Source organism: Lissotriton helveticus, chromosome 1_1 (assembly GCF_964261635.1).
Source record: "Lissotriton helveticus chromosome 1_1, aLisHel1.1, whole genome shotgun sequence".
NCBI lineage: Eukaryota > Metazoa > Chordata > Amphibia > Caudata > Salamandridae > Lissotriton > Lissotriton helveticus.
The window spans coordinates 363,398,802-363,425,251 of NC_136057.1; the positions used below are offsets into that span (position 1 = coordinate 363,398,802).

Consider the following 26,450-nt stretch of genomic DNA (forward strand, 5'->3'; position numbering starts at 1 on the left):
AACATCAAGTTTATATTAGTGCGAAGGAACACCACGAGGTGTTCGTAAGTTCCGATCGATACCAGCGCCATTTTGGGCGGGGCCGGCACAGTCCGGAAGCAGCATCAGGGGGAAATGTTTCCATTACTGGCAGTTTGGACCAGAGTCCTTTTCGGCAGTTCTAGAATTCACGCTAACAGAAGGTGTGGCAATGTCATGTTTGTTTCGTTGGCGATCAAGGCAGCCGTCCCTTACCGGGAACCTGCAAAGGCCGAAGGTTCCGCCGGGGACCTTTGTATGATCTTCAAGGCTGCGGAGATGCTGTCGGAGATGGGGGCTCGTGCTCCATGGGACAAATGTTCGAGTTGTATGGCTGGCCAAAGTTACTCTAGTGGCCGGGGCCCGCCTTCCAGCGGATCCAGACGCCATTTTGAGGCCCTACAGGGGCCACTCTCGTCGAGTTTGCAAGAATGGAAGAGACCCTTCGGAGTGAAAGGAAGAGGTCCCTGTTTTGTGAGAGCGGGACGTTCAGCTGGGGTGCAGCTGTGATGCCCCCACCTGGGGGGCGAGGGAGACTCGTTCACATCGTCTCCTTCTCCCGGTGCACTCCATGCCGCTCCTTTTCATCGCCCCGCATGAAGGCCTCTCCACATCCGGTGTTCCCCAAGTGCCACCATTGTACGTTCGGTGCTGCGCAAATACTGGGGTGCCACCATTGTACGTTCGGTGCTGCGCAAGTACTGGGGTGCCACCATGGTGTGTCCGGTGCTGTGGAAGTATGGGCACCATCGCCTGACTGGGGGTGTTCGGCGTCGGGCTGGGGGCTGGGAAACCTCCTACCGGTGGAGGTGGGAGAGGCTCGTCCGCGTCGCCTCTCCCTCCCAGCCCAACTTGGACAAATTGTTGTGGAGGTACGTGCAGGACATCCCGCCGTCCAGGACTGCTGCGGCTGTGACGGAAGAGAAAAGGAAGAGGTGCCTCGCTCTCCTCTTGACATGTGGCGGGACTACCTTAGTCTTTCCAGGCCCGTTGCGGCCGGCCAAGGGGACATGTGGCGGGACTACCTGCAAATGCCCAGGCTGCGGGCTCCTGCCTCTCCTCCGGCTCCCCCATACGTTAAGATTTCCTGACCAAGAGTTGGCGGCCGGGCTCGCCTTATATGGGTTGCCGTTGGTTGGGCGTAGCCGTAACCCTGCCCTACTTTGGAAGGTTCCAGAATGGGGGGGGGGGCGAATGTTCTGTTTGACTTTCATTTTCTACAGTTTATCGTTATTATTCCTTGTTTGTTGTGTTAAATTAAAAGTTCAAGTTTATTAATGGTCTACGGGTTTTGTTTTATCATTTCTTTCTTTCCAGGTTGCTTTTACGCTAAGTTTCTGCTAACAGGGGTCGAGTAACACGGAAACACGTGTAGAGGGATGACGCAGATTTGTACATTACATACACACAAACTCAGACGGGGGACAGTACAAGTACGACATACAAAGACCCAAGACAAATATAAAAACAGTTATTGGTCATAATTATCTCTTTCCGTCTGTGAATTTTAAACGAGGCTGGGTTCCCGTCTTGACATTGCCCGACCTAGGAGAACTTGAGCATGCCGCTGAGATTTTCCTGGCGAAATCTGTGCCATCGGGCATAATCAAACGTGGTGGTTCTGTCTGGTCTGTCTATGTAAGTCGGGTTCTTCTCTGTCTCGCGCCTTTTCTCGTACTGTCGGTCTGTCGTTCTTGTCGGCCCTTTGTCTTTACTCACGCTCAGTAGAGTCGGGCATTGGGCTTTCCAGTGTCCGACATACCTACAAAAAGCGCATTGGTCTGACCCTAAGTCTGGTCGTCCTTTGCGTAGTGTCGGGGGATAAGTTGTGGGTAGCGGTGTCCTGGGGTTGTCCTGTCGGTATATTTCCCTACTTGGTTTATCCTCGTCTTTTCTCTGTCGTTTCGTAGCCTCTCTGCGCCACATACCGAGACTGTCGAGCATAGTAGGTGTTGTCTTGTTTTTACCTAGGGCAGTTTCTAGCGTTTTTATTTTATCATCATCGAAGGATCCTATCAGGGGCCATTGACTTTCTTGACCCTGTTTTGTATATTTATGCCATAGTTTACTATAGGCAATAGCGGTCAATCCATGCTTCATGAACATGTCCTTATTAGGGGTGCCTTCCAGTGGGGCTGGATGGTCCATCTCTAATAAGCGGTCCGGGCTAAACAGGCTACTAATCAGTGGGGAGAAGACAGACATGACGGCTCGTAACGAGGGACTAAAAAGTCAGCACTGCCTATCTTATCACTAGGTGCAAAGACTAGACAGAATATTTCTATTCTACGTTGTTTGCAGGCAGTGAATACCTCATGGATCACAATAACCAAAGACCAACAAATAACAATGGGGAGAATGAGTAGGTCCGCAAAGATCTGCGTTACCTACCTTTTTCACTATCTGCAAAAAGGGTGGTCTCTTCCCTGTTTGCAGACAGGGAATCTCCAGGAAACAATAATTTTGCGAACAACAGTTCAGTTTCAAGCAATTATAGGGTGGGGGAGAAAAAAATAAGCACGGCTGCTACCCTACCTATCCTCCACTGCTTGCAAAGAGAGAGACCTTTGTTTCTCCGTTTGCAGACAGTGAATCCCTCATAGATCAAGATAACAAAAGACCGATAAATAACAATGGGGAGAATGAGTAGGTCCGCAAAGATCTGCGTTACCTACCCTTTTCACTATCTGCAAAAAGGGTGGTCTCTTCCCTGTTTGCAGACAGGGAATCTCCAGGAAACAATAGTTTGTGAACAACAGCTCAGTTTCAGGTGACTATTGAGTGGGGGAGAAAAATAAGCACGGTTGTCTGCCCTACCTATCCTCCACTGCTTGCAAAGAGAGAGCCTGTTGTTTCTCCGTTTGCAGACAGTGAATCTCCAAATAAACAAAAAGAGCAATACTAGTATTTAACAAACAAGCAATCAAGCAATTTTTTCGCAATTTGTCGTGGTAACACGACCTTACCCGGACCGCATGGACAGTTTCCTGACTTCCGAATCCAGCGCCCGATCGTCCTCTCTTCTTCGTTATCCTCGCGGCACTCCTGATGGTTCCCAGTCAGGACCGTAGATCACTCGAGAGAGGTCTGTTCGGAACCAGTGAAGTTCGGATGATCGGCTGTCAGACGAGGGTCTATCGGACAGACGCGTTCCCGATCGTTGCAGTCGTTCACTTTGTCGTCAGGACCTCTCCCACTGGATCCATGGGTCGCTGATGGGCCCCACGCTTGGGACGCCAATTGTGGAAAAATACAAACTGGGGGGGCACTACCAACCAGAATATAAGATCCTTAATTATTGCCCGGCGATGTCGCCTCTTGAACCCACAAAGAAGTTAAACTATTGAAGAGGCAGGCGCTGGAGACTGGAAGGCAGGAAACAAGGTTTTTATTTTCTCCGGAGGAGAACACAACGAAACGGACAGAAGGTATCGTTCTGAGGTGCTCTAACTGTATTTCTGAGGCCTGGCCTCTTATACCTACATTTATGACTTTATTGCAGATTACACATACATGTTTAAAGCTTTGATGTATGGAAAAGACATTCTCGGAACTCCCCTTTGGGCCCGTTCCCACACACATTTACAGTTGAAGTCCCCACCCTAGTCACAACAGGTGATGAGCATCGCGCAGCTGGATAATCCGCCGATTCACGGAATGTGGGGAGTTTGATCGGATCTCATGGGGTGGGGGCTTTGATCAACCCGGGGATTCTTTGATGGGGGAAGCTTTCTATTGTACGGGGAGGGGCAAGGATGGTATCGGCAGAGCTGGGTGTCGGCTTGGGAACGGGGAGGACAAAACGGGCACACGGGGAAAAAAGGGGTTTGCATCTAAGGGCCGGAGATCATGAAAGGAAAGCAGGGAGGCGTCGCGCTGGGAACAGGATGAGAGCCTGGGGCAGAGCAGCGCCGAAGAGGGGTTTATGACTCAAGGCAGGTGCAAGCAGGGGGTGGTCAGCGTGCGGGCCTAGCGAAGGCAAAGGGCTATGTCAGGGGCCAGCGGCATGCAAAAGGGTTTGTTCTGATCGGGGCATCTTAAAATGGCGGGCGTGCACGACAAAAGTGTGGCATCAGAGAGGAGGCAAGATGGCGCAGATAATGTTCACCAAAACGCACTAATTTTCCACAGGTGTAGACCAGTGCTTGGAATGGGATGAAAAAACTCGGGGATCTTTCAACGGGGCGTAACCGATGCAATTAATGGTGTGGCTTAAAAGCAATTAAGCTAAAAATCGTGCTTAGCACAGTGTGCCACCTGACTGATATTTTGCTGCTTCTGTCATTGCATCCAAATAAAGAAGCCAAGATTATTGGCTTTGTCAATGGTTGTTTTTAGCATCAAGTTGTGTTTAGTATTGAAAATGCTTCCGCTCTAGAGGTTGAGGTTGTGGCTTAATGCTCGAGCTGTTGATTTAGGAGATGGGTTTTGAGTCTCGGGTGAGCTTAACATCCTGTGATTCTGGGCACATCAATTAATCTCCCCATACATACAAAAAAATATATACATAATAATAAATCATGTAAAGCGCTCCAATACTTTTGGGTTGAGTTTGCACTACATAAAAACTGGCTGTATTTCTTTTCTAATTACGGGGTAGAAACAATAGCACATGGAGAAAGAATGAGGAAAAGAGAGGGAAAGAGAAAGGGAGGGCAGAAAGGAAGAATGAAATATAGGAAATATGAAATGAAGAAAGAAACCGCGACAAAGAGAGGCCAATAAAAGGATGGATACAAAGGTGAAAGGTTTGAGAGTTGGAAGAGTAAAGTTATATTTGCATTGGTGGGTGCACATAAGAATGGATTGAAGGATGAATGTTTGAATAGATGGGTGGAAACCTGGATGGAAGAATGAAAGGATGGGCGATTGATAAAAGGTGGGTGAAATAATGGATGGATGGATAGATGGAGAGATATATGGATGGATGAAATGGTAAAGGATGGATGGATGTATTAGATGAAAAGAACGACGGATGGGAGCATGAATAGACAGGTGAAATGTACAATGGATGAAAGGCTTAAAGGGTGGAGAGATTAATAGATAGAAGGAGGGATGAAAGGACCTCTTCTAGGGAGGACAGGCCTTGCTAGCTTCACTCTCAAACATTTGAGGTACCAATCGAATTGGGGGGTATTTTAGTTTACTTTTCTCACAAGCAAAATCAAGCAATAAAGACGAGGGAAACACATAAATATCTGATTTGCATGCATTTGAGCAATGGAAAAGTCTATGGTCTTAAAACTGCTGCAAAACACCAGAAATGGAAGAGCACAAACCGAGACGGGGTGCATGCTTGCAGTTCTTAGCAACTGAGTACACACTCTGCAGCTATCATAATGCACTGATCGATAGGAGAATGCTGATAGTGATACACAAAGCGCTTAGAAGCTTAATGCTTGAGGCACCAGACAATATTTAAATATGCTATTAGGGATTCTGTGTTACCCATGTGATAAAATAATATGAACAACGACAACTGTTATTTATTGTGTGTGAAAGGTGCAAGCCACAGACAGTATACTCAATGTATCCATTAAATTATGATTTTAACAGGGCTGGCTATGTACTCATATTCTCAAGTCACTGTTTTGTTGTTTTATAAAGTAAAAATAACACCTGCCTTTTTACAGTACTTTGAAATATTAAACCTGAAGCAGTTAGCACTGCATTATTTGTAAATCTACGGATTTACAGATCTGGTGTTGCTGTCACTTGAAGCTGCCAACAGCAATTCCTCCTGAAATTCGGCTTTGAATCTGCCCGCTCAAGGTTGTAGGCGCAGCATGAATTTTATTGCGCGTTAGGGTAATACTGGAAAGGATATGTTCCCGCAACCTTACAGTCCTCCACTTCATCTGTGAGGACCCTTGCACCGCCAGACGTCTGGGCATTTCAGTGCATAAACACAAACAGCCAAAGTCTGAATCTCTTAAATGCTGCCTCTTCAGCCGCGAAAATCATTACAAGCATGTGTCAAACAAATGCTATAGAGGCCTACGCGCTCGGAGCTAAAAAAAAAAAATGTACGATAAAAGACAAAGAATAAACAGGACTTCTCAGAAACAAAAATCTAAATTTAAATACTCCGTTTTAGAACTTTTAACAGATGAATATGTGGCAGTCACTTAGGCAGAGATTGTTACAAAGGCTGAGTGTCCTCAAAGGTATTGTAGAGGCAGGTCTCATCCCTGACGGTCCTGGTCATCCAGCACTGCTGCTCTGTGTAGGTACGAAATAGTTTGGGGGTCTGGTTACGACCCGAGGACTTCCACCGAGCATGGGGAGGGTGGTTTTAACAAAGCAGTACCATTTGACTCAACTTGAGATCTGTTGGAAGAGAAGAACTGCAGCGCCAAACCCCCAGGTCCCCCATGCTCAGTGACAAGAGCAAAACTACACTGACCAGCAGGCAGCTGATCGCGCTAAGCAGCACTTAATTTAATGCAAATTAAATTAACATTTAAGTGCTGACTCTGTCACTATCTCACTGACACTTACTGACACTTACTTGTGAATCACGGCAATTCTTGTTTACAGGCGGGCTTCCTGCCTCCTGAGTCCTGGCCTGCCACTCCCTCAGTAAATGTCCCTCTGCTCCCCCCCTCCCCACCCTCGGCCATCAGACAGCAGCAGGAACAGCTGAGACGCATGCACAGTGTGGGACCCTGAGGCAGATTGTTAACGGATCCCGGCTGGGGGCTGATTGCGGACTTTTTTTTAAAGGATTCCTGTTAATTGCAGCACTGTCATGCGCTGCAATTAACATAAGTATTTTCACAAATGCCCACAATCAGCAGCCAGCTGCGCTCTATTTAGAAAAGAAATGAAGCAAGTCCAAAAGCACGACGTGTAAAGCACACGTTGTGATTTTGGACTTGTTGTATGTCTTTTCTCAATACAGGGAGGCTGTGGGCTGATTGTGGGCATTTGTGAAAGTATTCCTGTTAATTGCAGCACATAACGGGCGCTGTGATTAACAGAAATCCTTTCACAATGGCCTAAGGCAACCAGGAAACTGATTTTTTTCACTGCTTGCATTTTAAAAGCGGGCGGCGGTGCTAACAAGTGCACGCTTCACACTGGACTCTGCGCGCTCTGTGCTTTAAAGGTGCGCGGGCGCACAGGCGCGCACGTTACAGGGAACACTGGACACCACCAATTGTCATGTTACATTCTGGTTTAGTTTTAACTAAATTAGCATTAAAGTTCAGAACTAGTTTACTGCCTAAACTCATGACATTAAAAGACTTTTTGATGTCACTTCTAGAGTCACATTAATCTGAGTTCCTGGTATCCTCATACACACCAGTTAACTTACCATCTGGATAGAAGTATTTGCTGAAACTCTATTCACACTCTGTTTTTTAACCTTGTCATCATGGTGACCACCAGAATAAAAGTTACCCTTTGGCACCATGTTAGTCAATTTTAACACACCACTTTTTCACTAACACATATTTCTTGAGCACTGCAACCCTTCTACCCTCAGCTCTTTACACCACTACTCTCTTTTTTGGCCTTTTTCACATCACTGGTGGATCCGTTACGAGAACCCACTCACAATAACAACAGTGAGTAACCTAGTGGATACCAGCTTACATTCAAAAAATCCCAGATGATGAAGCTCCGCCAATGGCTGGGCTGATGGGTTTTCTCATCTTCTCTCACTACTCTTCAGTCTATACACACACTATTTAGGAGAAAGCAGACACTCTCTAGTCCACATAGACCAGTAGCACCCCTTTTGTGTTTTTTACTAGTTAGATTTGGGGATAGGGTGCACTTTGGTCGGTAAACTTCTCTCTTCTTTAGACCCTCTCTTACCCTTGGGTTTTTTGTCAACACTGGACACCACCAATTGTCATGTTACATTCTGGTTTAATTTTAACTAAATTAGCATTAAAGTTCAGAACTAGTTTACTGCCTGAACTCATGACATTAAAAGACTTTTTGATGTCACTTCTACAGTCACATTAATCTGAGTTCCTGGTATCCTCATACACACCCTTCACATGGTTATTCTTCTTCCTGTAAACTCTGGCATAATGACCTTGCAGTCCACAATTACAAAGTTTTTGCTTCAATGGAAGGTAATTTCTACTAAATGCCAATACTCCTTGCTGTCACAGCGGAAACACCTGTTACTCTCCTTTCCACCAGACTTATCTGTATTCCATTTGCGGAAATTCTTATCCTGCAGGCGATCCCATAATTTGTTAACAATATCATGCTCCGGGGGGGCGTGGTTTGGACGTCGGCAAAGATGGCGGTATGAGCTCTCACCTCCTCCTGTGGCTCTGCTTTCTTTCGCTTTTATGTGCACGTTTTTGATGTAGCGATGCTCCTTTCTTCAGGAATTGACTCTCTTTTGAGAAAAATTCCTGTGAGACAGTGCCATACGGAGAACAACTCGGCCTGTGCTCCAATCACCCCGCCCATGCCGGAGCCCAACTGAGGGAATGACGAAAACTGGCGAGTCCGCCGGAGCTGCACGCTGATTCGGTGAGGCGGAAAATAGATCGGAAATAAGAGCGGCCAAAACATACATCGGATCTGCGGTCCGCTGTTGATCCTCGGATCATCTTTTCTAATCTACTCTACTTGATGGTATGTTGCGTGCGCTCGCACGCAAAATGGCGGGTGCACTCGCAGCTTCAAAGAGGACCCTATCGCATTTGACTTCAGGCATTCTCCCTTTGAATACTGATATGAAGCAGCTATCTCAGCGATCACATCGCATCCAGTCGCTTTTTGGTTTATCTAATGTGCATTTGTTGCTGCGATGCTTCCCTGTAGCTGTAATTTGGCATGCTGTGCAGCAACTTGAGTGTCAAGTAGCATATAACCCAGTTTTAAACAGCAGCAAGATCGTTACTTTTGGGGCCACTTTTAAACTTGGTCATTGGATGGCAACATGTGAACCACTATATCAATAATTAGCCCACTGTTGCGACAGTTGGGATTGCACAGGTAGAAAACTACAAATCAGCTGCAAGCAGCTCTATGCAGACCTTTGGTGCCCTTCAATTGTCAAGTAACTGGCATATATGAATCAGCTAAGCTGATGCCTTAGTACTAGTGTGCAGATATTGAAGTTTTTTACAACCCGGACCCACCACTTATCATCACTCTGCCAGTTAACTAGCGCTAGGGTCTAACTGCGCAATATCTTCCCTGTAAGCCACTATCTTCAGGCTAATTAGCTCTAAGGTCTAGCTGCGCAATTTCTGCCCTGCACACCACTATCTTCAGGCCCAGCGGCAAACAGATTCTTCCTAAGACCTACTGCTTGCAAACACAGCTTGTTGCTTGCAGCCTGTACAACATGAGTGAAAAAGAAGCAAAGAACCTCAAGAGATTTAAGACCGATCCACCGAATGCTGACTCACCCACTAAATGTAAAAGAGACATTAATGTAACAATGGACACAATACTGAACAAATTAGCAGAGGTCCACGATTTGGCAAAATCAACGAAAGAAGAAATCTCTGCGATCAGGCAGGACATCAGAGATACCAACGCCAGGTTATCCGAAACAGAATAAGCCATCTGGAAGACACAGAGACTAAAGTTTGGAAATCCCTCAAAAACCGGTCAACCACGACGGACTCTCTGACAAGGAGAATGTCTGAGCTTAAAGATAGAAATCGAAGAGGGAACCTGCGTATTTTCGGAATACCGGAGGGATCAGAGGATTCCTCTGGTTCATGCATCTCTTTTCTGGAATCCTGGTTCACACAAGCAACTAACCTGTCCTTCAGCAATCCGCTTGAATTCGACCGGGCCCACAGGGTCCCATCTAGAATTACACCAAACCAAAAAGGGCCAAGACAAATTGTATGCAAGCCTCTCTGCTACCAACATGTTGAACAAATCCTGGCCTTCATGCGTAAGAACAATCATATTCTATGGAAAACCAACAAAACCTTTATCTCCCAGGACTACAGTAAAGAGAGGGTGGGCATTAGAAAAGGTTTTCTTGCTCTTCGACCCAGACTACACTCCTTGAACTATCAGTTCCGCTTCGCAGGCCCAGCGAGATTCCCTGTGGTCATCCAAGGGGTTCCCCAAGTTTTTACGAACCCCCTTCAACTGAAAAGATTCCTCGATGGACCAGATGAACTCTCAATGGACACAACAACTCTGGGATCCTCCAATGCAGGCACCTGAGTATCTCTCTAAATTAATTTACTACCAAATTAATTTACTGCGTGTTTGATGGTCTACGTGTTTGATGGTCTATTGCTTTGTAAAGAGTTCATAATGCTGTTCAGTTGCAGCAGTATCACAATTGTATGAAGCAACTTGGTTGAGGTTTGACTAGGATCTTTATCCACAAATGTTCCGACTCAAGTTATTTGTTTTCAGTGCTTTATCTAGATCTGATTACACTTGTTCAATCTGCTAAAGGGCCAATAGTGATTACTAACTTTCTACTCTTTAGTGACTCTTTAGTGACTAGCGACCAGATATTATTAGCTTGTTTCTAGCTCATTCCTAGTCTCTAGTTCATTTATAGTCTCTAGTTCATTTCTAACTTACTGGTTTTAAGCTAAAAACTTGGCAAAGTTCCTTTGCCACGAACCCTGTTATTGTTCATTTTAATCCTTGGAAGTCAGCGTGATAGTAAATACACAATAAGGGTCTCCTGTACCGCTCATACAACAACTCAATCCCTGTCATATAGTTAATTTAGCTCTGGTTAGGTAGTTAGAGTTTGCTGTTTTCGGAACAGGTAATGGTCTCATTTGACTAGCATGACTTTGTTAACTGCCATGGGAGGGGAGCTGTTTTCCCCTTGTCACCAAGTCTACTAGGTACTTTCAGGGTGGGGTGGGAGGGACTAGGGAGAGGGTGCGTTGGGAAGTGGGTTTGAGATTTTTTCTTATTTCTAGTGTATTTTCTTTGCTTTTCTCTGTGTGTTATTGTTTTTTATGCTCAAGTGCCAGTTCCCAATTTTTAATTGCAGCTCTGTATGATAATTCGGAAGTGTGCACCAGCACGCAATCATTCCGCAATGTGGCCAACTGTGTTACATATTTTGCCTGTCTTAAGCATATGTGGGGGTTCCTGCCATATATGTCATTTTCAGGTTATATGGTGCTGCAAGATTGATGAGAAGTTTCTCTGCTCATTTATATTGCCTTACAATGCTAAATCCGCACTTCCCTTGTGCGAGTCAACTGTCAATATATATCAGATGCAGCTCGTACGCCTTTTTTGGTTCGAAGAGTGTTGTGGAGCCTCAGTTTATGACTTTTCTGATTGTAAGTTTGGGACTCCATTGTTGTGTATCTCTTTTGATCCATATAACTCGCGCACAATATTAACACACAAGGGGCAAAGGTTTCGAGGCTACAAAAACAATAGCAGTATTCGGCTCATATGGATCATATGGACAATATACTTATGATGCTGCAAACCATCCCCAAGGCCCCTTCGGGGATTACCATGCTTAAAAACCTCAAAATACTTCTGTTTAAGGTTAAAGGTCTTAACCATCCGGTTAAACGGAGAAAGATTCTTGACTATCTCCAGAAACTTAAAGGGGACGCTGTCTTGTTACAAGAGACAAAGATTGATACCAAGCAATTTCACACACTTAAAAATAGGTTCTACAATGAATTTGTTGGTTCTGAAGCGATAGGTAAGAAAAACGGTGTCCTGACTCTAATAGCGAAATAATCAAACATTGAAATAGGAGCACACACAGCCGACACTAAAGGGAGATGGTTCGTGACTAAATCGATTAAAGACAACACAGAATTCTTCATCACCAATGTTTACGCACCTAACATAGACGACTTAGACTTCTGGAATGACCTATCTTAACAGATCAAAATTATTCCAGACTCGGCTCTGCATATACTAGCGGGCGATTTTAATCTACCCTGGACCCAGCCTTAGACAGCGACTCAAGGTGTGCTTTCCGCAGTAACAACTCCCACAAAGCCTTTTTTAACCTCTGTTCCCGTTTCAACCTCCTGGATTCCTGGAGATTACAAAATCCCACAGGCAGGCATACATTTTACTCATCACCACACAACTCCTACTCACACATTGATTACCTGTTTATCACCAGTAATGCCACTGCCAGAATCGTGGAGAAGTCTATAGAACCAAGAGTAGTATCAGATCAATCATGTATCTCCTTATATATATCGAACATAAAACCGACCAAACAGCAGTCCCTTTGGAGACTTAACAACGAAATCTTTAGGCAAGAGCATCACAGGAAATCCATTGAAAACGCAATACAGAATTAACTTCTGCTCAATAAAAGAGATGACACGTCGGATCTCACTCGATGGGAGGCTTTGAAGAGCACTATTTGGGGTGAGATTATTAAAATCAGATCAGCCATGAATAGGGATTACAACAAGACCCTTGATGACTTAGAGAGAGAGAAATTTCTATTCTAGAGAGCAAACACATAGCATCTAGAGATGCGACAATCTTGAATGAATTGGTCAATATATAAGGCGGGTAAAAGTCTAGCTGCGTCACTTCTAGTTCCTCCACTCTTACACCTGTTCCACAAATTCAGTAATGCAGGCAGAGTCACTGGAACACTTGCTGAAAACCATCATAGCAGTGTTACCAAAAAAAGGGAAGGATCCGACACTCCCCAAAAATGACAGACCGATATACCTCATCAACTTAGACTGTAAGCTTTACGCAATGATTCTTACCAACCGTCTCCAAAAATTCTTGCCTAAACTTATTCACCCCTCTCAAGTTGGTTTCTTAAAGAATAGGTTATCCAGTGATAATACTAGGATCTTGGCACACGTATTAGAGAAGGCTAAATTCACCAGCTCACCTACAGTGGCTATCACGCTAGATGCCGAAAAGGCATTAGACACAGTTGACTGGACATACCTAGAAGCAACACTGAATAAATTCAATCTGGGGGAAAATTTTACGCGTATGGTAATGTCTCTCTATTTCAGTCCCTCAGCTAGAGTACGAGCAGGAGGCTCGATCTCGTCCTCCTTCAAATTAGAAAAGGGAACATGAAAGGGCTGCCCCCTTTCCCCCTCACTATTTTTACTTGCCATTGAACCCTTCTTATTTCACATTAGAAACAATGACCAGGGGCCCGATGTAGGTAATTCAGATTTACCGACTCCTAAATACCGAATCATACCGATTCGGTATTTAAGAGTCGGTAAATCTGAAGCAGGCAGATGTAGGTAAAAAATTACCGAATCTGTACGAGTCGGTGTTTACCGAATCGGTAAATACCGAATCGCTATTTCCCATTGATTCCTATGGGCCTTGAAGCCCATAGGAATCAATGGGAAATACCGAATCGGTATTTACCGATTCGGTAAATACCGATTCCTGCAAGGGTGCAGGGGGTGTCACTTTGACACCCTCTAGCACCCCAAGTACAGGCATGTGTGCCATGTGACACACAGACATGCCCTAAGGGCATGTCTGTGTGTCACATGGCACACGTGTCCATGCACAGATGTGCATGCACACCTGTATTCGGTATTTTACCACACAATAGGATTGGGTGGTAAAATACCGAATTCTGAAGGCCTATAGCACTGTAAACAGTGCTACCTACATCTGGAATTTACCGAATCGGTAAAATTACCGATTCGGTATTTTACAGAATTGGTAGATTTACAGAGTCGGTAAATTTACCGATTGTGTAAAATATTGGCCCCTACATCTCAATCACCAAATACCTAGATCACAGGGATCCAATTTAATGATTACACGGTCAAAATTACAGCATACGCTGACGACGTTTTAGTGGTCTCTGAAAATGCTGAAAAGACTATCCCTGCTCTCATGTCCTCAATAGAAAGCTTCTCCAGAGTGTCTGGATACAAGCTAAATAAATATAAGACTGAAGTAAAACTTCTAAACAACCAAGGTGGCAAAGAGATTATGGGAAACTCCGGTCTCTCATGGCAACCTAAATGTTTCAAATATCTGGGCCTAGACTTCGACATAGACCTGATCACTACCCTTCACACTAATGAAACCTCACTTTATAAGAAAATATCCACGCTACTGGAGGGGTGGTCCCCTAAATATATTTCATGGTGGGGTTGGGCTGAGACATTGAAAATGATGGTGACTCCTTTGGTTAATTATCTAGCTAGCATGTTGCCAATGAATTTCTCTAATGATTTCCTGCCCAGAACCTATAAGCTCTTCAATAAGTTCCTCTGGCAAGGTAAGAAACCCAGAATATCAATGCATAAGCTCTAATTATCTAAAGAAAAAGGTGGTCTTGGTCTCCCAAACTTTAGGAACTATCAAACAGCGTTTCTCTGCAAGCAAGGAGCCAACTGGTTGTCCGCACATCCGGACTATACTCCAGTCTGGTTTGATATAGAAAAGTCGCTCATCAATAATATGCCTTTATCTGCCCTCCTCACCATGGACCTTTCCCACCTTCCTCACTCACAATGCATCCTCCTTATTACTAGAAGAGCCCTCCTGAGGTTGGATCACCTATATAAACTAAAAGTTGGTTTTTTTTAACTTTATTTATGCTTTTTCAGTACAGAAAACAGAGATAGAGACAAAGAAAAGCATATGACACTAGAGCCAGAAGAGCATTTACATAAGCAAAAGCCCGATTAATCAATTGCATAGGGTGACTTTCTCCTATTTGAACCTACATTTATCGGAAGTAGCACAAGAGGTATGTCTTAGTAGCGGAAGTCTCTCAACAGGGAGGAATTTTTAGCAACACATAGTTCGTCATCACATCCCTGAAACATAATCCATAATACAGTACATCTATACCATCAGGGTCAATCAAGAGGAGGCGTAATCCCTGCACCTTCAATTACAGTGGGTGACACTAGTCATAATGGCTCAGTAGCCATTGCATTCTAGTAACACAGAACACGTCAGACATGTTCCGGCCCTACACTGTCAACAGTGCCGCTGCTTGTCAGCATATTCAAGGAACATCAGCCGTCGCATTCCCATCTATATCTGCACTGACCTGTGTCTCAGCCCGCTCCAAGAGGTATGCCTGTAGGGGACCCCAGATATCCCTAGGTTTGCACATCGTTGGTACTAGTTCCGCATGTACCATATGTTGCTCCTGGCAGTGTATAACATCTGCAAGCCAATCTTTGAATTTCGGTGCCCTGCCCCGCCCCCATCGGCAGGCCAATCTACGCTTGGCTAGCAGCAGTGTAATGTCCAGTAGCATCTGGTGTGGTATTGGTATCTGTCTGGTGTATCCCATAGCATAATAAGAGGATCCCTATCAAATGTGTGGTTTATCATTGCTTGCAGGGCCGTGTGTACATGTGTCCAGTATTCCCACACTCCGGGACATTCCCACGCTAAGTGCATGAATCCCGCTCCTTCCGCTTTACAACGTGCACAGCTGTCGTCGTCCGACAAGTGAAATCGGAGTTTCAGTGCTGGTGTATAGTAAGGTCTCTGTAAAAACTTATAATGAATTATCTTAAGGCAGCAGCTTGCTGAGATGTTAGCTGTCATGCCACAACAGTAATTCCATTGCGCCTCCAATATTTCGCATCCCATGTCCTCGCTCCATCGTCTGCAAGCATTGCTATCGATCCCCTGCCTCTGTGCCCTAATGCCCCCATAAATGCCCGATACTATATGCCTACCAGTCGTCGAGCCCAGCATCCCATGTAATGGGAGTGTGAGGTCGGGTTCAGTCGGGTAATCCGGTAGTACCCCCTTCAGCCCTTGAGTCAAGCGTAAATAGTAAAATATATCCAGAGGGGTAGGTTGGATCTCTCGAAATAGTTGCTCTTTGCTACGAAGTTGCCCGTCTGTAAACAGGTCCCCCCACCTGACTATTTTAAGTCTCCTGCACAGAGCCTGGAATCCTGGCTCCTGCAGCAAAGGCATCTTAGGATGGTATTTCAGTGGCATTCGCGGCGAGTATAGGAGCTTTAATTGTAATGTTTTTGCTTCCAGGCATCTATAGTGCATGACACCGTGGTAAGTGTCGCTTCTATGGCCTCCACAGGGCCGTGTACAAGGCCCGCCAGGGGGAGTGGGCGAGCTATCCCGTCCTCCACTGCCAACTGCGGCATACATGGCGTTGGTGCCATCCAGTGATAAGCGTAATGCGCCTGTGCGCTCATATAATATACCTCGAAATCATGCACATCGAAACCGCCCTTGTCATATGGTTGCGTTATGACAGTCCACTTCAGGCGTGGCTGTTTGCCGCCCCAAAACAAAAGCAACAGCTCCGATCGCAGCGTTTAAAAAAAAAGGCACCTGGGAAGTAGGGTATATAGAGGAACAGATACAAAAAATGGGGCAATACCACCATCCTAATTAGTAACGCTCTGCCTGCCATGGAGATCGGCAGCGATATCCAACGTGTCACATCATCTGCCAATTTGGTAACAGCTGTGCCGTAGTTCAGCCTAAGCGTCTCCTCCCTGTCCTTAGAAACTTGTATGCCCAAATATAGGAGGTCCGAGCTGCACCATTCTAAAGGGTAATCCAGCTGGAACTCTTTCACTGCAGTAGAGACTTGCTCCAATTTATCCATATACCTGATATCCTACCAAACGCCAAGAATTCGCGCAGCAAGGGGTTAAGATTAGTTTGGGGATTCATGACATAAAGCGTCATGTCGTCTGCATATAGTGACACCCCTATTTGTCGCTGAAAGCACTTGAACGCACTTTCCTTATGGAGTTGTCTTATGTGGCAAGCCAGTGGTTCAACCGCAATAGCGAAAGCAGGGGGGAAAGTGGACACCTCTGCCGTGTGCCTCTAGTTATCGATATCTGTGGTGACAGACGGCCATTAATGAGGAACCTGGCGGTGTGCTGTGTGTAAAGCAGCTGAATCCATGATATAAATATTTTGGGAAACCCCATTCTGCTCAAAACGGAGAATAAATAAGGCCATTCGACCGAGTCGAATACTTTAGTAGCATCCAGGAATACTGCCGCCACTGGGAAATCTGGCGCTATAGTCTGAATCAGCGAAAAAAGGGTACGCAAATTGTGATTTGTGGCTCTTCCAGGAACAAACCCAGCCTGGTCGGGGAGTACTATCCGGGTCATAAGCAGTGAAAGCCGCGTGGCCAGCACCGTAGCCAATATTTTGGCATCGCAGTTAATGAGGGACAGTGGACGATAGGAATCAGTCTGTGGGGTCTTTCCCCGTTTTTAGGAGTGAGGCAATAACCACTTCCCGCATCGAACCGGGCAATACTCCTATATCTAGCGATTCCTCAAAGACTTCTTTGAGGACTGGGGCCATTATGTCAATATACTGCTTATAGAACTCTGCAGGTAGCCCATCACTTCCGGACGCCTTGCCATTTTTCAGGGACATAATTGCTTCGTTTATCTCGTCCAGTTCGAGAGGAGCCCCAAGAAATGTCCTGTGCACATCACTTAGCCAACACAATGCTACATCGTCTAAGAACATCCCGTATCCTTCTGCTATCTGCCCCTGTGTTGTGTATAACGCACCATAATGCTTTCGGAATGCACTCAGGATCCTCTCTGTGTCCTGATAGACCCTGCCATTCCTCATGTTTATCTCCAAAACATTAGTTCCGAAGCAGGGGTTCCTAGTAAGTTCCGCTAACGCTCGCCCCGGTCTCTCCCCTGCACAGTACCTCTGAGCCACCCAGTGCTTTCCCCTAAATTTGGCCTCCCTTGTCGCCTCTTCTTCAAACTTCGATAGCGTAGCCCTAAAGTCTTTATGTGCCCTCCCATCTCTTCATCCAATCATCAACGTTTCCAGCTGCTTCAGTTCTTGCTCTAATTTACGTATGGAGCCTCGTATGTCGCGAAGTACTCCAATACTCTTGGAAATACAATAGCCTCTAATCATGACTTTGAACGCTTCCCATATGATCTACACACTCTCCACAGAGCCCCTGTTGCGTGGGTAGAATGCAGCTATTTCTTCGCCCAGTTCTGTCCTGAATACTTCATCTAATAATGCTGTGGGCTGCAGCCGCCATGAGGGCCAAACTCTAGCCAGACCTGCTATTCGTAATTGCACCAACACAGGGCAATGATTTGAGTATGTTCTGGCCAAGTGTAAGGCATTACCTATATCTGTGCATAGTCCCCTAGACAGAAGGCAGTAATCTAGCCGAGCCCAAGTGTTAGTATAGGATGTGAAATGTGTTCCCTCTCTCCGTGCTGGGTGCAAGAATCGCCAACTATCTACTAGACCACCCTCTTCAATAATACCTTGCAGGACATCTCTAGCTTTTTTATGGTACTGTGTACATCCATACGCTCTATCCAATGTAGGTGACATAGCAACATTGAAGTCTCCGCCCCAAATTATGTGCATGGACCCGATATTGACAATTTTACCCCACAACACCGAGAAGAACTCCGGCGTGTCTATGTTTGGCGCGTAACAATTGACAATGGTGCCCGTGTCAGTGCCAAGTCTGCCCCATGCTATGACATATCTACCTTCTGTGTCGCTAATATTCTCAAGTAACGAAAAGGGGATTGACTTTTTGATCAGTATGGCAATGCCCCTGGCGTACGATGAGTAAGAAGAAAACACTCGGACCGCAGCCCAACTACTCGCAAATGTGTGAATCAGACGCGGTGCTAAATGAGTCTCCTGCAACAATGCTACATGAATTTGCTGACGTTCCAAGTATGCCATGACCTTTCTGCCCTTCCTAGCATCATTAAGACCCCGTATATTCCAGGAGAGCACTTGCAAATGAGACATTATCCTGTCCTCAGCCATGTCTGATTACAGTGGCTATAGACATCTCCGCTAAGGACTCCGTCTCCCCCATGCCATTATAGATCTGTGATTGGCTGTGTATCCGGACCTGTGCTATGCTCGGTGCTCTGTAGTCACTGATTTCCCCCACCCCACCCTCCTCCCACTGACATTCCCCAACTCTGTCAGGCAACCCCACCCCACCCAACCCACCCCCACCCCAACTCACAATGCCTATCAGCAGAACATTAACCCAATGGCAACAGCCCCACACCCCCGCCCCTCCCATTGGAGCAACCCAATCTTGCCAGAGAAATCTGCCCTCCACCCTCCCTCCAGCACTCCCATAAAAAAACAACAGTACCCAAGTAGAATGTGCCATCGTGGGGGTATGCCCATATGGGAAGCTATATAAGGAGCGCGCAGCCGCTTCTCCCCCCCCTCAAGCCTTGGTTCCTGTACCGCCCTTGGATTCGGCAGGGGAGGGATAACGGTCCCTGTAATACATTACCACTGGGATGGCACACTGGTCCCAGCGATGGAATGTCTCGTGTCCTCAGTTCGTAGTCCCCCTCAGAGTTCATCGGCCTTGCGCTCCAGCAAATTGCTAATTATGCCGTCCGTATAGCTGCTCAGTCGTCCTCATCAGCCTCCGGAGGATCCTCTCCTCATGCAGGCTCTCGGCCGCCCCCCCTCCCGCTGCGCTCTTCTCACAGATTTTAGATAATCCTCTACGTGCCATGGATTTGTGAAAAATCGCTGCTTCCCCTGGTGCGTCATTCGAATTCTTGCTGGGTATAACAGTGCGTAGTCTATTTGAGCAGCTCGTAACTTCTTCTTAACTTCCAGAAACATTCGCCTCTCCTCCTGCACAAGTGGGGTGAAATCTGGGTAAATTGAGAAGGATACACCATTATATGTCAGAGTCTGTTTGGTGCGGGCTGCCCTCAGAGCCACGTCGCGGTCGCAGTAATTCAATAAGCGCGCTATAATGGGCTGCGGAGGAGTACCAGGCTTGGGTACGGGTCCCAATGATCGGTGTGCCCGTTCCACTATCAACTGTGCCGAAAAGGCCTCCGCCCCGATGGACGTCTGGAGCAGTAGCTCTACATAAATCTCCATCCTGCCCGTGTCTGTAGACTCCGGGATGCCCGTAACGCAGATGTTACCTATATAAACTAAAAGTTAATAAGTCTAACGTGACCTCTCTATGGCGAAACCCCTCTTTGAGGATTGAAAGTAGAATGCTCCACTAGGATCATTGGTCTCAAAAAGGAATAAACCTAGTAAAAGACCTCTTTTTAACGGGGCCCTCCCGTACCTTTCTCTACCCTTCAGGACCGACACAATTTAATCTCAATGGATTTTTATGACTTCCTAAAATTGAAATCTCTCCTCTCAGCTCGTTCTATTAAACCTTACGAACCAACTTAAGTATCTCAGATATCACTAATTTCGAAATCAGGACACGCCGTCTCTAGAATATATAAAATCCTTTTACCCAACCCCCGTAAGATGCATATAAAATGCGAGGTCAAGTGGGAATCTGAACCCAACTCCACCAACATCTCATATGACTGGGATAAAATATACAGCACATCTTTTTGGAAAAAAATATCCCCAATACTACCACAGACTAAATATATGTTACTCAATAGGTCGTACTGGACTCTGGAAAAAATATTTAAACTCCACCTAAGCGAAAGCCCAACATGCTGGAACTGTAACGCTGCAGTTGGAAATTTCTCCCATATGCTCTTTACCTGCCCTACTTTACAATGATACTGGGATAAAGTTTACAAATGTATAGGTCACAATCAACATCAATCCTCCCAGGGAATTCTCATACATTATATTAGGCGTCCTAGACCCAACACTAGAAAATGTAAACGGCCGATACTCGATGGACCTGATGCTCACTTTAGCCTGTAAAGTTGTACTATGCAATTGGAAGAGTGCCAAAGATGTATCCTTTAAAGTATGGCAGGAATGGCTATCCTTTCTCAGAGGAGTGGACAACCCTGCACTCCACACTTCTCCATGGCGTAAGACTCACTGGAAACTCTGGAAATCTCTGGACACTTCATCATTCTCATTTGATCCTCTGTGAATGCTGCCTGCTGTGGTAACAGCTGTATGTATCTCAATTCATATTATTGAGTAGGCTGTCAATATTGGCTAAGCTTGTGTATGACAACATACTATTTCCTTTTGTGGTTCCTCGTGGTGGAGAAGTGTGGCTCACTGGTTAGAGCAGGCAGACCCTGGAGCAGAGGTCAGACCCGGGACCAGGGTTCAATTCCCGATGCTGCAGGGTCTTGAGCTCAAATGTCCACGGACTCGATAATTCTCGCTCCGGTGCCTACCCTAATCATGGGTTCTCACTCTGCAACTCTGGGCATTAAGCTTGCTTAATCTCCACAACGGCCCCCCCGCGGCGGGATGCCTGGCTTTCACCTTGGGGGTGCCCTGTAGGGGCTATCTCATAGGGAAAAGCCAGGACGGGTTCCCAAGGCAAGCGCCGAGATGCCTCCGGGTGATTCGAGCGCTATATAAGAACAAAAAAAAAAAAAAGTGGTATATATATATATGTTCACTGCTGTTTCCACATTCCGTGATCTACGTGTGGACTTGGCTGCATTTGATAGACACTTGAGCACCTTAACATGTATGTACTGATTGATTTGGATTTATTGTTATTGTTATTTTCTTTAGTTTAATATTCTTTTCATTATTATCCTTTCCTTTTCTTCCTTTAATATTTCCTTTGTATTTGTGCTTATTATTATTCAACAAAAATGATTTGAAATAAAAAAAGATATATCATGCTACTCGTCATCCTGCTTCAGAGCACTTGCACACCTACCAGACATCTTAACTTTCCTTACAATTGCTAAAACATCATCCAGAAGCAAATGTCCGCTAATCGATAACCATTCTTGAATGGCTGAATTACCAATGTGCCTGACCACTTGGTCTCTAATTTAAATCATCATGTAATGCTCTAAATTTACAGTCAATGGCAAGCTTTTTAAGGTCTGCAACAAAGTCATCAGCAGATTCATTCTTTCCCTGTTTCCTTTAAAAGAACTTAAATCTGGTTATGCCTATAAAAACCTTTGGCGCAAAATATGTATCAAGGTCCCTTATTACAACATCAAAAACATTGGTATCGCCAATTACTGTAGCCTATGGCATTCAGTTGTAATTCTTTAACCCATGTGGATCCAGTGAATGCAAAATATTACATTTCTTCTGTTCAGCAGTCATATCCCTACTTTCATCAATGGATTCTATATAATTCACAAAATAGTCCTTCCATTCAACCCACTTAATGGATGGTTCTTACTCAGAAGCCCAAAAGGCATAAGGAAGGCTAATAGAAACATGTTGTTGAGCCATATAAGTCACTGTTCTTTATAATGCGTAATAATGTTTTTAATAATGTACTCCAGCTATTGGGTCACAAAGCCAAAGTACATACAATGTGCAATCTGTTCTATTCCCAGACCTCACCTTCCGTTCAGTTCCCTACGTTCAGTTAAAATTCATTATGGCATAATTTCACCACAGTACAAATGTAGATTCACGTCAGTTTCAAAAACCGTTTCCACTCGCTGTTGCCAGTATGCCATCCTTCCAAAATGGGGGTCACACAAGTTGATGTTGTTGACCTTGCGTACTGCTGTGATGACGTACAGTTGAATATGACTGCGATGATGCACAGTCTAGATTGCATAGGGGTCGCCGAAGTCAGGGAGATGTGTGAGCTGGAGAGGTTTAATCCTGAGAAGGGCCCGGCGCAACTCTTGGATGAGATTGGGCTAGGTTGCTACTAAGTGGACTTATATAGTGCCCTATCTGGAAAGAATGTTGGTGTTGCGGGTAAGGACAACTGAAGTGCTTCTATAGTGTTGTAGTTGCATTTAATAATGGAGTGAAGCAAAGAGGGATAAGAGATACAGTTGTATACCTCTTTACTGAGGATCAGTGGATCCTGAATGTTCAATATCTTTGCTTGCAGTGAGTTACAGAGCTTTAAAGAAAGACATACTGCCAATTGGCCTATTCTTGTAGGGCAGGATGGAGAGGAGTGGTGCCAATATTGAATGAAGTGACTTATTTTCCCCGCATTGCTAAAGTTTCTCATGAATGAATGGTAGTTCGGAGCTGTGGCTAACTAAGCAAAGTGCGATAAAGGAGGAGGAGGAGTATCTGACTTAGAGTAAACAGTTAAGAGCTTATATGTCAGGATTGATGTTATTGTGGATGTGTAATAATTGTGTGCTGCCGCATTCTGAATTCCCTGTTCTTTTCAAAATAGATTATAAGCAGATCCAAAGTAAAGTCATTTGGCAGAGTCCAAAGGTGGTCCAGGTTCCTGGTGCCGACAGTAACACTGTAGAAATGTGCCCACATCCCACATCTTAAGATCTGAGTTTTTGATGAGGTGAGTTTTCAGGGGGTTCGTCTACATCCACTGATCGACCTCTCAAATGGAGTGGTCTGGAGGAGAGGCGTCTTAAGTGCAGGGATTTTAATCTTGAGGATTATTTTATTTGTTGTAATGGATTAAAGTGAAAGGACACCAGAGATACAATCCAATGCATGCCCTAGTTAGTATGTCAAAGTGAAGAAATAGCAGTAGTCAACAAAAAATAATTCAGGAATGTGTTGGTTTTCAATCTGGTGGTCAATGTGGAACTGTCACATGTTGAAATATCAGACGTGTATGTGAGAAGGCCAAAATGGAGGCTAACATAAGCCTGAATCTTATCATTTCAAAACTTATTAAAAAAAATAATGCATTGTTGGTGGTGAAAACCCATAACTCCAACTGCATCCACTGGTTTTGGCATGTTCCTCACTTCACAGACGTGCCAAATTAGCTATGGTGGGATTTCACCAATAAGAGGGGGACTATTCAAAGACTGGGCCGTTCATTTCCTTTCTTGATCCCACTGGCCTTTACGCAGTTGAACTCTTCAACTCTACTATGGCCTTGATTACAAGTTGTGGGGAATAAGGTAGGGTATTTATTACATAGCGAAATACCAATAACATTACAGTGTTGTGAAATATTTAGAGGGCATGGCAATACCTCTAATTCCAAGTTCTGAACTTGCAAATGAGGCATAACATGCAGTATCATATTTAACACACCGAATCCCACATGCTTTGCCTTTTTGTCTTGGCTTTTCTCCTACTAACTTTCAGCAGGTTTTACCTGTTGGAACTTATCGGGAGAAAACTGCGAGAAGGTGGTATTTATCACGCAAGTCATAATTCCAATCGCTGAGCAAACTTCAGTTTGATTTGTGAAGCATGTGAACAAATGGAATGAGGTAACAAAGCCAAACATATGCATAATGAACAGTGAAGGCATTAATAGATACAGTGTGTTAATTATCAGTTGTTGATTAAGTGTATCAAACCTTTTCTCACACTTACCTTCAATGGGGGAGAAGTCCACGGTCAAAGGAGGCTGATGAGAAACATAGAGGAATACATCACTGCTCCTGTCATGGCTCACGTTATCTGTTCATCAACAAAAGATCTTGTTTACTGTTATACAATCTGTCTCGGCCCAAGTGCTTCCAATAAAAGTTACTTATTGAAAGCATGCTCCTTCTAGCGAGACATACATTAGCAATCAGAGTTCACTTTGTAACCATTGTGAGGACAAATAGCCGTATGAGGGTCAGCCATGTCCGGAAAACAGGATACCTTTTTAGACCATGGCTCAACTGGAAATCCCTTTTGTCTCTTTCTCCTGATTTAAGTGCCACGCTGCCTCAAATTAAGTCACTCTTCTATCTCTCTGTACCTTAGGTTTTGTGTTCTTGCTATGCTGGTGGGTGCTATAGAGAAATCATACCTTTGTACACACACCCAAAAATCATATTGGTTAGTTGGGTTGAGCATTGCCAAGAAGGGAACAAATCCTGAAGATTCGTGCTCTCTAGGAGTGATGACTGGGACTCATAGGTCTCAGTGTTCCTTTCACTTTACGGTCTTTTAGAAGCATACGGTTCTGTAGATTGCATGGGTCCACCTTGTGATATATATTCCTTTATCCTATATAAATCCCAGTGAGATAATTGGGTATGCTGGACACTCGCTGAGAACTTCTTGGCTCACGGATCACATGTTCTGGTTACATGGAGGGTGTAGTATCTTGCAGTTGTGTTAATACTATTCCTATGTTACCTGGTTTCTAGCTGCTCAGCCAGTGTGAGTGTTCTGTGTGGAATGTTGGTGTGATGGACATGAGTTGAATGTTTGGGTGCCTGGTTTGAGAGTTGACAGTTGAAGGTGAGCAGAACAGCAATGATGCTGCTCCTGGTGGGGCTACTCTACAGGATCTACACAACTTGTGATTACAACTTAATAAATATACTTAAATCTACACCTCGGCCACGGACCTCATTACTGCAGAGGGCACACTCGGTCTTCTGGCTTCCCGGGGTTGGTGAGTTGGGTGCCACTGGATTGGAGAAACAAATACACCAAAAGGGGAGCCCCAATCAACAAGAGGGTTAGCTGTATACCTTATTCTATTCAATGAAATCACTTGTCTCACTTTTTGGGATACGTGATACTGTCCAGCCACATGCAACCCACTCCTTACCTAGTCAATGTGGAATTTATGGAAAAGCTCACATCCCACACGTTTTATAGTCCATACCCATCGAGATCATTCTTTAAAAAAAATCAGAAACTTAAAATTGCTGACTATACCAACATGAATACAACTTTCCTAATGCACTAGACCCACATATAATCCAATGCAATCCCAATTGTTGATGACTTAAGAACCGTCTTACAAACATGCTGTTCATCTGTAATTGAGGTGCGCGCTTGATAAAAAAAGTATTAAACTCTGAGAAAGAAAGAAAGAAAATTCCAATTCAATCTACTCTTCTTAACTCCGATATCTCATATTCATTCGACCACAATCCTTACGTTAGCTACCCGATCAATCTGATCACGTGCAAAACAAAAGCTAAATTCCACCCTTCACAATGTTACAGTGAAAGATAAAGTGGGTTAAAAATATGTCAAAGCATCTTTTCTGTGTTCCTTTTAGGTATGTGGCACCTTCATCATGACATAATATTCATATATCCTTCTATAGAAGACATATACATTTCTGAGAGAGTTGTCTCTACAATGGGATGGGATCAATACACAAACTGTACACGTTTGTTACAAACAGGTCAGGAAAAGAGTAGTAGAAAGAAGGCCCATGTCCCCAAGTGGATGAATGTTTACAAAGTCCTTCACCACACCACATGAAAGTGCTCACTCACACTTACAACAGCTCATCCACCTTATGACAAACATCCTTCCCTAATCCTGTGACTGAACAATCTAGAGTAGCCTCACCTAGTGCTGAATCATTCAATGTTTCTGACATACAAGAGGGTGACATTTAAATTTATTCATTAGGTTTTGACCAATATCCAACGTAGATCCTTGTGACTATCTCACAGTTACATTTAGCGTATAGATTATATTACAATATATATATATACACACATATATATGTGTGTGTGTGTGTATATAAATACACATTTTATCTACACTTCAGAACTGGGGGTTGGGGTCCTTGGGGCCTAATTAGGCTCAGGGAGGGAAGTCATGTGGCCCCTCTTCCTTTAAAAATGACTGGGCCACGGGACATGGGGTCCCTAGGACCTTAAAAAGGTTCAGGAGGGGGT

The 26,450-nt window shown here is 44.7% G+C and overlaps 1 protein-coding gene across 1 annotated transcript in view; it reads right to left on the bottom strand.

Annotated features, from left to right (window-relative positions):
* Positions 1–26,450, bottom strand: part of HDHD5 (haloacid dehalogenase like hydrolase domain containing 5) — a 165,774-nt gene that overhangs the window by 40,496 nt on the left and 98,828 nt on the right. The window contains exon 5 of the mRNA XM_078673655.1: positions 24,178–24,211. Within this exon, the coding sequence (XP_078529781.1) occupies positions 24,178–24,211 (34 nt within the window). The remainder of the gene's footprint in view (positions 1–24,177; positions 24,212–26,450) is intronic.